The 11,439-nt window shown below is 41.2% G+C and overlaps 1 protein-coding gene across 10 annotated transcripts in view; it reads right to left on the bottom strand.

Moving 5' to 3' along the window:
- myo9aa (myosin IXAa) overlaps positions 1–11,439 on the bottom strand; it is a 68,120-nt gene that overhangs the window by 11,834 nt on the left and 44,847 nt on the right. For 9 of the 10 annotated variants that reach the window (XM_061277444.1, XM_061277434.1, XM_061277438.1 and 6 more), the window contains 10 exons: positions 10,670–10,789; positions 8,846–8,921; positions 7,139–7,279; positions 6,811–6,850; positions 6,608–6,730; positions 5,263–5,343; positions 4,967–5,077; positions 2,276–2,398; positions 1,664–1,813; positions 105–415 (listed from right to left, as the gene is read on the bottom strand). In XM_061277444.1, the coding sequence (XP_061133428.1) occupies positions 105–415; positions 1,664–1,813; positions 2,276–2,398; positions 4,967–5,077; positions 5,263–5,343; positions 6,608–6,730; positions 6,811–6,850; positions 7,139–7,279; positions 8,846–8,921; positions 10,670–10,789 (1,276 nt within the window). The remainder of the gene's footprint in view (positions 1–104; positions 416–1,663; positions 1,814–2,275; positions 2,399–4,966; positions 5,078–5,262; positions 5,344–6,607; positions 6,731–6,810; positions 6,851–7,138; positions 7,280–8,845; positions 8,922–10,669; positions 10,790–11,439) is intronic. The other variant, XM_061277441.1, reaches the window with a different exon arrangement.

Below are 11,439 nucleotides of genomic sequence, written 5' to 3'. Positions count from 1 at the left end.
TTCTCCATTTTATCTTTTTTATTTCAACTTCAGACGCAACAAACTACTAAAAAAAAAAAAATCCCAAAAACCAATGGGTGTTTCACCTCTGTTCTCGGTCTTACCGTTGCCGAGCAAGATAGCCTCGGATTGTAGCCTGGAGGCGCACCGTAGTAGCATAAAGGCGCAAGTAGGCCTCTCTGGCCCAATGACAGCGCCAGGCCGTCTGAACGACCAGAGCTGCTGTATAGCGTCGAGACAGCCACAGTCGCCATGCCCTCTGAAGTACCAACGCGGCCTCTTTCCACAAAGTGAACCTTTGACGCTCCCGGTAACCCCGCCAATGTGTCTGCAGACACAATGCTGCCTCCTCATGTGCATTCTGCTCTATTTGCTCTTCCTCACTGTCCATGGGTCGGTACAGGCGCCACCATTTCTGTCAAGAAAAAAAAAACAATAGGGGAATATTATTTGTTTTTCATTTTAATATTACCGTTCTTTTCCATGTATAATGAGCAAAATTTAACTAATTTATTGTCCTAAAATCTGGGGTGCGCATTATACATGGGTACAAAAAAACAAACATTTTTTGATATGATACGGAGGCCGCCATTACAGATGCGCTTTCTTCTCTGCTGTTCACTTCAAACACGCTCCATACGAACACAATGCTCTCGTATCAGACGCCTGCTCGATCACCTGCTCGTTTGCTGTCGCAATGTACCGTACACAAATCCGAAACATTTCTTCGCTATCGAGTTTGCTAGCGCATGCGCAGTGATACTGACCGGCAGAATAACCTCCGGTTGTTCCCAAAGATGATCTTTTTTCTGAAATAATTTTACGTTTCCGGACTTAAGTAGGAGTCAAAATTTGGGTGTGTATTGTACATGGGTACAGGCTTTTTTTCCAGCATCGACATGACATTTTTAGGGTGCGTATTATACATGCGGGTGCATTATACATGGAAAAAAACGGTAGTCATTATTTTTTTCATAGAATACACTGTTGCTTATGAACTTGGACAAAAATCTGCTGTTGTGGATGAATTAATTCCATGTGAGTAATTGGGAAACAATGTAATCATTACACTGCGTCAAAAGGGACTAAAAAGTAAAACACACAGGATTGTCCCTAAAAATGAAATTATTGAAACTATGTGCAATGGTGTATATTTTGAAGATTCCTTGCTGTTTTGGAAATGGAAGACAAGATGACGGTTGACAAGGTCAAAAAATAAAATGCGGGGGTAATCAAAAGGACATTTATTTTATCTGTAGTTTGTCAGAAGTCATTTGCTAGTATACTGTCAACAAAGATGATATGTTAATGAGATTTTAGTTTGGAAACAATACAAGGTCAAAAGATTCCAAACAAAGTGTTTCAAAACTAGTAAAAAAAAAAAGCTCAAAGTATAATACTATAAGGTCTTTCATTGACAATATTCAGAAATAGTTCTTAAAAGGCAGGATTATAAATTTCTCATCACAAAAAATCCAAAGACAGACACATGAAATGACTGCTCATTTAGATGACAACGATATATCAAACTATCGTCGAACAGTTACGATTTTATCCAAGCACACACAACTCAGTCCATCATGCATAATAATTTCCCATCTATAAAAATGAACTCAGGAAATGAATACAATAAAAGTTAAGCAGACACAGAAAGAAGCGATACCTGGATGCAGACTGCCGCTGCTCTCATTCTAAGGAACTGCTTCCTCTCCAACCGTGCTCTGAACCGTTGTTGAAGCATGACGATGAGCCTGAGAACCTCACCGTGAAGTTTGGCCTGTAGATGCTGACGCTCTGCCTCCCGCAGAAACACCTGAGTGGAGGGAGCACCGCCAAGTTAGCGTAAGGTAACGACGGCTTAAGAAAGGTAGAGGTTGGAGACTCCCCCTTAGTCTGTGCACACAAACATCTGACATCTCTGACACATGGCCACAAAAATGTCAGGTATGAACTTGTAATTATATAGGCAGCACCCTCAAGACGTGGACCCTATCCATGGTGAGAACACACACCCTCCCAAGATGGGGCACGGACTTAATTAAATCCTTCGACTAAGACAACTTCCATCAGTTATGTAGTCCTCCTTTTAACTCAATGTGCAGAGCATTTTTAACACTATTATCCTGATAGCATTCTCACAATATTTTGCTTGTGCTTCATGAATCCTTGTGAACTACATTGATTGGTTCAATGTGCAATATGATTGGCATATCACAACCGTATGCCATCTAAAATCCATAAAAGGGCGTGTCAAGAGAGGAAGGCGCAACTATACCATTGTCTTGCCCACTTGATAGCCATCTGGTTCCAGGTCCAGCTGGTCCAGCCAGTGTTGGATGTTCTCTCTGCTGGTATTGATGCTCTCTGGGAGCAGCACATAGAAGTGATGGACAAAATCCTATGAAGGGCACAAAAGAAAGAAAAATGCTTATTTTGGTTAACCCAGTCCAAACTTAGACAACTGGCATAGTTGCTTTCTAGAAAAACAAAAATACATTTCAGAATTGTTAGTATAAAAACTATACAACTATACATCCCTGTGGCCTTGCAGAAATATATCCCTAACACAAGACACAGACATTGAGCATTCTTGATAAAGCATCACTTGACTAAAGCAGACGCTGCAAAGGAACAGGTGAAAGCCTCCGTTGTTCATTTTTGCAGGTCATCGTGGTGTAACTCCGCTGAAGGCCTAACCCTCTTCAAACTGAGGCCCATTGTGTGGCTCCGATCCACTGCATCCTAAGCTGTCGGGGGTGGATGGGGAAACCGATGCCGTGTTTATACAATTATAAGCATGTGGGAGTGTTGCAAAATGGTCAAGACAATGGACAAGCTCTGTTCCAAGGAGTCAGGACACAATCAAATCTGTGAACATGATATCATGCCAAGGATATTTGTCATTAGGGTTGACCGCAGCGCTAAATATGTCTGGATGAATGTCTGGCAAATGATGAACAGTGATGCTCAAGTTATCGATGTAACCTCATCATAAAGGCTACTTTCATGAGGCTCGCTCACTTCACCGAAAAATGTCGGTAATTATGGCCAGAACATTCACAGACCACAAAATTGGGTCCGCCTCCATATCACCTCTGATGACATTCAATATAGTTAGCTCTGAATTACCAACCCACTGTCATCAAACTCTTGTTTCATTTCCTGCTGTTTGAGTTGGGCTTTCAACTGCAGGAAGGTTTTTCTTGGATGAGTTTAGTTCCGTGTGAAGTTAAAAGACGCTCCTTTGTATACGTTGGTTGAGATCAGTTGAGCAATCTCCTCCAACCTTTGCCACCAATCAAGGCACGTTTGCCTAAAGCAATTTATGAGCTGTCTTTATAGGGGAATTTGTGAATGGCAATGAAACAAGGCATGCGCCTTCAAAGTAGCCTGTAGATAAGCTGTGCACACGTCACTGGTGAGGATCAGTAGAACTTCTGGATCCACAAGCTCATTTCACATTTAAATGAATTAAAACAAGTAGGGTCACCCTGGTATTTCACCGAACCATGCCTCTCTGAGGGTTTTGCACAAATTTCGGGGTTATGCAATGGTGGGTGTGTCAGAAGCCTAAATGGGAGAATCGCCTGCTACTTAATCTTTGCTTCCAACTTCTAAATGCCATGAAAGCTTTGGCACAAATTTACACCCAAAACCGCAAAATGGCAATAGATAAGAGAATGCAATGAGCCTCCATCACGCTGGATTGTCTCTGACGTCATTCGAACATATTTATACGGCACAAAGTCAACTCGTATTTCAGCAACATCAGCAAAACTTTTTTTTTGGATGAGTCTTCACTGCCCGAGACTTGTGGAAAAATGAGTGTCAAATATCCTTCAAGCTTTGGGGGTTTTGAACAGTGAGATTGATGGTACATCTGTGTTCTGGCCAGCACATGCTTGCAGAGAAGGAAAAAAATGTTAATATGATACGCAGATGCAGCCCGTTTACTGGCTAAACTTTGGCTCATTGAGGGTTTTCTAAACCACAGATAACCATCAATTTTATACATAAACTAGTCACATTGTTCACTACTTAGCTTGTGGGAAAAGATGAATAATGTTTTCTGTGGCTGGGGAGACAAGTAGACTTTTTGAATATCGACCGTTTTAAAGCCTTGTTTCCATGCTTCGGTTCACTTCAGTATAATGCATTTTGGGCAATGTAAATTGGATATTTAAAAAAAAAAACATCTTTCGTCACTGTTCCATTCAGATAATCATCGGTTTCACAAAGATTTAACAAAACACAGCTTGTCTTCTTAAAATAAAACAGCCACAAACCGAGACGAAAGAACACAAAATGCTTTTGTGTCCTTAATTGTGTCACAATGCTCCGAGTTCGATGGCAGGTCACCACTCTTGTCAAACTGTTCACATAAATAAAAAAGAATCTAATATAGTCTGCAACCGGCCCCCTTCTACTGGACATTATTGTTGTTATCAACTCAACTCATCTTTGTTTAAATAGAACTTTGAAATAACCATTGCTGCGTACAGAGTGTACTGACATTGTGTGAGTGGCAACCGCATTTTTTGAATTCATTCATCTCATTAAACAATTGTTTTGATTTAATGTAAACAAAAACATTTGATTTATTTTCAGTATGTATTCATTTATTATAATATATATTAGTTTAATTCTAATCAACTTAGATCAAACAAATATAATTACAAAAGAGTGGCAACTACTTATTTCAGTATTGGAAGTAAGAATGATAAGGGTACATTTAACTATCTATTATTCTACCCATTATTTTAAAATGACCTGACACAGAAGCCCGTTCGAAAAATACATAGCGCCCTTGAGCCCAACGTTTTTCCAGAGCTGGGCCATCCCATCTAGGAACCCAGTATTGCGAGCTGGACTGCACTGTTCCACTTTAAACATTCAAACTTGATATGAAATGGCTCACGGTCCACAGCGTGTTGTCGCCGCAATGGGATCGTGACACCGATGTTACCTTAAAGCTGTACTTGATGTTGTAGCCTGATTGTCGGATGCGCACAGTCTCCAGCATACCCGTGTAACGCAGCTGCCTCAGCACCAGGTTGTCATTAAACCGCAAGGGCAGCTGCAAAAGGCAAAGTGGAAGTTGGAGCAACGGAAACGCACAGACAATGACACAAGAGGGAGCAACAGGCGGTGGAGGGCGAAAAGGAGAAGAACAGGAAATGATCAACAGCCCTCGAGTACTTCATATGCTTTGGGGGAAACTAAACAATCAAGTGGCTGCAGTCCAAGTTGCTCTTGCTTTACCTTGTCAGCATTGGAACGGATGCACTTGACAAAATAAGGCTCAGACTGACCCAGAGTCTCCATTAGCTTATTGAGAGAGGCCTGCACAATAGGACACACACACAAGACATCAAATTAAACAGAGTAAAAGCAGTAAAAGGTTTGATGATGCTTTTTAGGAATCATTGCAGAGTGTGCCATGTGTTCGTTCATCTGTGTGTGTATGTGAGCCTGCGTCAGCTGCGAGTGGAATTCAGTCTCTGCCTCCTCCATGGGAGATTAAAGCAATCAGTACAGCACAGGATGTGGGAAGTGAAGTCATCCACGCACTCGGGCCAGCAGCTCTCATTGCACCGTTACCAACAACCATCTCTCGCAAAGAAAACAGAAAATCAGCAAATAGCACTTTGTGCGTGGTTTTCTTAACTGTTCAGTGGAAACTCTATAAAGTCGGAATCCCCTGCCGTTTTACAAATGCTAATTCAACCAAATATTTCCTGTAAGATGAACTCGCAAGTCACACTTAAAAAACCAAGAGGTCGGAATGTCAATGGGATATGCACTACTCAACATATCTCGCTGGATATCAGCACATTCAGTGAAACTTCAAAACAGTGACTTGCCCTCAAGACGGTTACTTAAATTAGGGTCTCACAATGAATAATTGACGACAACAGTTTGACTCTACCGCAGACTCAAATTGCCAAGTCACGATTCGAAACTCATCGTCACAAAGAAACGTATAGTAAACAACTTGAAGCAAACAACTCAAGGCCACAATTAAAAAATACAATCAGGTTCCAGTAACCGAGCGTGTCAATTGTGTTTGTGTCGAAATATTGTATGTCAGAACCGTCACAAACCGCCTGGACACTATTTTATGTTAATGGTACCTTTATCACCCGATGGGTGTCAAAATGACTCCGCCGTCCTCTTAGCAAACGTGGCTGCTGAGCGATGACGCTGATAATGTTGTCTTTGCTTCTTCCACTTCCTCTAATCTCACGCTTCGTATTACCTGGTGCATTCAAACTGATTCTGGAACCGATGTGTACGGCTGATGCATCAGGCGGCGCCATCCATAATGTTCCTCAGCACAAATGCTATCATTTTAAAGGTAACTTAAAATATCAAAGGTGCGGTGGGCACAAAAACCATGATGTGGCAACGATGCCCTGGTATCACCACCAGCACTAAACTTAACAACCAATAACATTGCGCTGTCGTAGTCAGATCGCGTAATCCCAGCAAGACTCTCAAAATGTTTTGAACTGACAGACATCTGATATTTGAAGGTCTACGTGAAAAGCATAATGGAAAGACTGCACTTTAATAAGACTGGCTGTTCAAGCATTTTGTGGCTGACCTGAAACTGTGCACTGATACTGGGTGGTTTCTTCTTTTTGTGAAGGTGAAGCAGCGACTTGGTGATGCGGTCGTGAAGCGTCAGGTTGCTGAGGTACTTCAGTGACTTGACATTCAATAAGTGCTGTAAGTGACAATCAGGGCACACTACATAAACACTCCATACTTTTATCAAAAATATGAGAAGAGAAATTGTCAGCTAACCTTTGGAAAAACTGGCTTGGCTTTGTAGTTTTTGTTCCTCCTGTGTGTAAAAAGTATAAAAAGGAATCAATCAGGTGTCATGCTTTCAGTGACAAATTAAAATCAATAGATCCTAATTAGTCTTGTTTATTACGCAAAATTCGAGACCACATGTCACATAAGGGTATCAGACCAGTCCAGAGGTGGCAAAGACCCTAGATTTGTCACCAGTCAATCACAGGGCACAAAAATCACTCACTTTGAAATCCATACCTTTACAAAACCTACTCTTCAATTTACCATGAGTACGTTTTTTTTTCTTTCATTTCCAAAAAAGGAAGGTGCTCACATGAGAATGTCATGGGCTCGCTCCAGAAGCTTGCTGCTGGCAGAGTTGATAAAGACGCCGTCTTCGTCTGTGGTGGAGCTGCAGGACGAGAAGCGGCTCTGTCGACCCACACGTCCATTACATGCGAGGCCCGGAGAATCTCTATGGTAAAGCAAACAGCAAACTTATATTATTTGGGATTCATCTATTCTTTCTTGGTGTTAATAAGTTTACTGAAGTCATACTGTCTATTATCCTAATTAAATTGCATCATTTCACTCCCATAAACTTAAAGCATTAGATGCCTGCATTAGAGTGGAAGCCTTCTCCAAAATATCAGGCTACCAGGACACCAATTCATCCCGTCTTATCCAGAATACCAGAGCAACAGTGAATGTGATTTGATGACATGCAAAGTAGCAAAACTGTTGCAGCATTCAAACGGGCCATCTGCTAAGCAGAAACTACAAACTGCAATATTGAATAAAGAACAAGCACAAATCATCTGATCACCTCTGGCCTAAAATCTTAAAAAGAATTTCTCCCCAGCCGATCATCGGCTCGAGTAAACGATGATGCACAATATGGCTTTTGTGTTAACTTGTCTCTGCGAGAGCCCCATAAAGCACTGCAGTGTGCACCGTGCAGTCCAGCTGACAAGCACCCTGTCGGGACTGAATATTTATCCCACCCTAGGCACTTCTCACCAACACATAGCTGTGACTTTACATCACTGAGGAAGCAGCTGCTCAATTAATTTGGAGAGAAGAGAGCGTGTGAATGTGAGGAAAGGAGACCAAAAAAAGAGTGGGCAGAGGTTGCAAATCTAATTAAGGGGTGGATTTAACACACCCTCTGACAGTGCCTAACAAAAGTGGGCTTAGGCGGGTTGCTCTGCGCTACCAGTCAGCGCTACTAGCCGTGAATGACTAATCCTGATGGTCCACTGCTAATTAGAGAAGTACTGCTTCAGAGTCTCAGTGGGACAGTGTGACAGCCACCACCTGGGACCAAAGCACGCTTAATGGTCTCATCGTAACGGATCGCTTCCAACACCTCTTGTGATCATTTACAGGAGGGATTTTTTTAATTTTTTTATTTTTTTATAAAGACTGACCTGTCCGCAAAATACATAGAAGAAACATTTATGTACCGTATTTTCCGGACGATAAGGCGCACCTTCAATGAATGGCCCATTTTAAAATGTTGTCCTTATATAATGCGCACCGGACTATAAGGCGGACCATTAATGCATCATGTCATTTTTGTAATCCAAATCAAATCATTCTCCATTTTATCTTATTTCAACTTCAGACGCAACAAATTACTTTATAATCACAAAATAATGATCCATCGTCTTTTTGATTCATAACCTTCAGCGGGCCACTTATGATCGATTTCATGACACAATGCTTCAGGCCAGTTTAAATTTAGAAATTTGGTCCATAAATAAGGCGCACCGGACTATAAGGCGCACTGTCGGCTTTTGAGAAAATTTTAGGTTTTTAGGTGCGCCTTATAGTCCGGAAAATACGGTAGTACAAACGCATTATCTTAACAACCATGACAGTTCATCGTGGAATGGACAAATTTATGTGAACATAAAAATACTGTACATTCTTCTCGAGCTTGACATATCCTATTTTGTATAATGGTAAATGTAATTGAACGGGGATCAGAAATATGCCAAATGCAACAGATAGTCTGAATGTAACAATTGAGTCTTACCGTGGAGATTTTTCATTGATGGTGTTGCTCCCCTGATGGTCTGACAGAGGCGTGCGTGCACTCCTCCTGCTCACACCTGTTCACCAACAGACAGTGTTGTGTCAGCATCACATGACTTTCATTCACAAACTCAAATCTAAATCATTCGACAAGACTTCAGTGTTATTGTAGTTTGTTATGTGCCTCTTCAGTGCAAGTGCTTTCTTTTAGAGATGAAGGTTAAAATGAGTTACTCTTGTTAGTGTCAAATTATAGAAGAGTGCTTTTGGCCCCAATGTTTTTCTTTTGCCGTTCTAAAACTCAAAACAGCATTGTGCTCTCATGGTGTAATAGTCCTAATATTAAAAAGTGTGATGGCAAAGCAGTGATAAGCTTACACTTTTTCAAGGAACATATTTTGAATGGCAATTAAAAGTGTTGAGAAGTTCAACTGCTATAAAGCATGTAAGCCTAACTAGAAACGAGACATCAGATGCCTTATGACAGTACTGTATACCGTTTTCAGTCTCATCAATTTGTACATTTTCCCTCTCATCGGCAGCTGCAGGACGGTACAGAACAAAAAGATAGATCATGACAAAAGACCCATGAAAGTGGCGTGTGTAGGAAATAAAAACCTTGAGGTCTACTATGTATAAAGCACTGACTAAGAAAGAACATAAGCGGCAGGAATACACACACATACACTGACCAACTAAACTAGTTTGATATCTATTACTAGAGCTGTATCAAATATTATGGCTTTTGTGAAATAATAATGTTCACTTTAAGTGACGCTGTCAGAGATGTCATAATTGTACAGTTTATTTTTTTGGTTGAACTTTGCAGTGGGGTAGAGCTGTGTAGTACTGTACTGCACAATGAGTTATGTCTAGCTTTTGGTTACCTCATTTTGTCCAATGACAGACTCAAACATATGAGACATCATTTAATATTATTTTAAGAGGTCATAATGTTGTTGTTCGGTGTCTGTGATGCATCAGTCATCAATCATCATCACGAGCATGTGTAGTTGTGCGACATGGGAACGAATCTGTAGACAAGTAACAGTGCTTGAGGGCAAAAAAGGTCAAAGGTGGATATGGAAGCGCCAGTGATGGTTGCCTAGCAGTAGCAGTGTGTTTTGACAAAGCAATGGAAACATGCATTTCTTTGCTAGCTACTGACATTTCAGTGGCATGACATGCTTGTGAACATCATAAGGTGAAAACAGCGGGAAAACAAAGCATTCAGCTGAAAATGCAAGAAGGAAGGGGGAGACAGGTGGGGGGGACAGAGGAGACCAACCGGCATCTAGTCTAATAACAAAAACAGGTATGCGTACAATAATTAAGCAGCCGATGGAGCCGAGAGGTAGTATTTGATACATTAAATCTACCCCCAAAATAATGAGAGCTCATTTTTTAAAAGGACTTTTGTATCCCAATATAGCAGTTCTCCTTAAAATTGTATGGGATTAATGGCAATTTTCTATTCTTCTAATTCCTACTTTCTGATCGTAAAACGATACTGGCACGGCCGTAATAGGGTGGCCGATACTGGTACCAGCCAATGTTGCGAGAACCGATCCGGTGAAATGAGGCTGGTATCTACACTGATACAGATACCTGGTATCGGTACTCGCCCTATCCTTAATAAAGCCTGTGAACTCTTGTCTTAAATTTGGCCGTTATGCTTCCAATCTCTCTTGGCTTGATTCAAGTCGGAGTAAAGGGCAGTTGTGTTGATGTTGGTTGGCCTCATCCCGAGTTCCCCAGTGGTTTGTGGGCTGACAGGTAGAGGAGGAAGAGAAGGAGGGGGGGTTCTTTTCTTTGGCAGCCTTACTGTGCTTCTCCTCTTTGCATCTCTGCAGGATCTCTAAGCTTCTCTGATGCACAGGGTGCAGCAGAAAGCTAAAACTATCCACACTGTTCAAAACTGCACAGGGAGCAGCGTCATCATGCCCTTGGAGAAGCAAAACAAGATGAGAAGAGAAACAAGGAGAGAAAGAAACACATGGACATACAACACAGGGAAAAGAGAGACAAACGAAAGATTAGACAGTGAAGAAAAAGATGCAGTTGTCTACTGGAGAGAAACTGGTGCAAGACGTTTTGACATTGGAAACTGCATTTGATGGAAATAGTTGGATGCTTTATTTGCCATTCCACAAGATGTCTTCTATGGATAAGTGTTGAACACCACATGGCTTTCCTTTTATAAATTCAACAAGTGAGAGGAATAAGACAATTTCGTGAACCCTTTGAGTTTGGTGTGTGTGTGTGTGTGCGTGTGTGTGCGTGTGTCTGTGTGTGTGTGTGTTCATTTGGGAGTTTTAAAGATCGGAAAAAACATTTGAAGCAAAGGCAAATGATGATAGCTGTACCGGTAACTTGTTGTACACTAGACCGGGATAAACATCTGCACTTCAAATTTAGAACAAAGGACATGTTCTATAGTGAAGAAAAGCGGCACACGTTGACAGAAAGTATAAAGGAAAGGAACAGCTGGAGTAAATAAATACATGTATTATGTCTATATGACTACAGAACAGAGCACAAAAACTATGGAACGACAGTTAGAGAAACATCAAATATGTCATGATGTGACAAAAG

The sequence above is a fragment of the Syngnathus typhle genome, linkage group LG4 (assembly GCF_033458585.1).
Source record: "Syngnathus typhle isolate RoL2023-S1 ecotype Sweden linkage group LG4, RoL_Styp_1.0, whole genome shotgun sequence".
Classification (NCBI taxonomy): domain Eukaryota; kingdom Metazoa; phylum Chordata; class Actinopteri; order Syngnathiformes; family Syngnathidae; genus Syngnathus; species Syngnathus typhle.
Note: the sequence above shows the minus strand (reverse complement) of the source record. Positions and strands in the feature narration are given on the sequence as shown.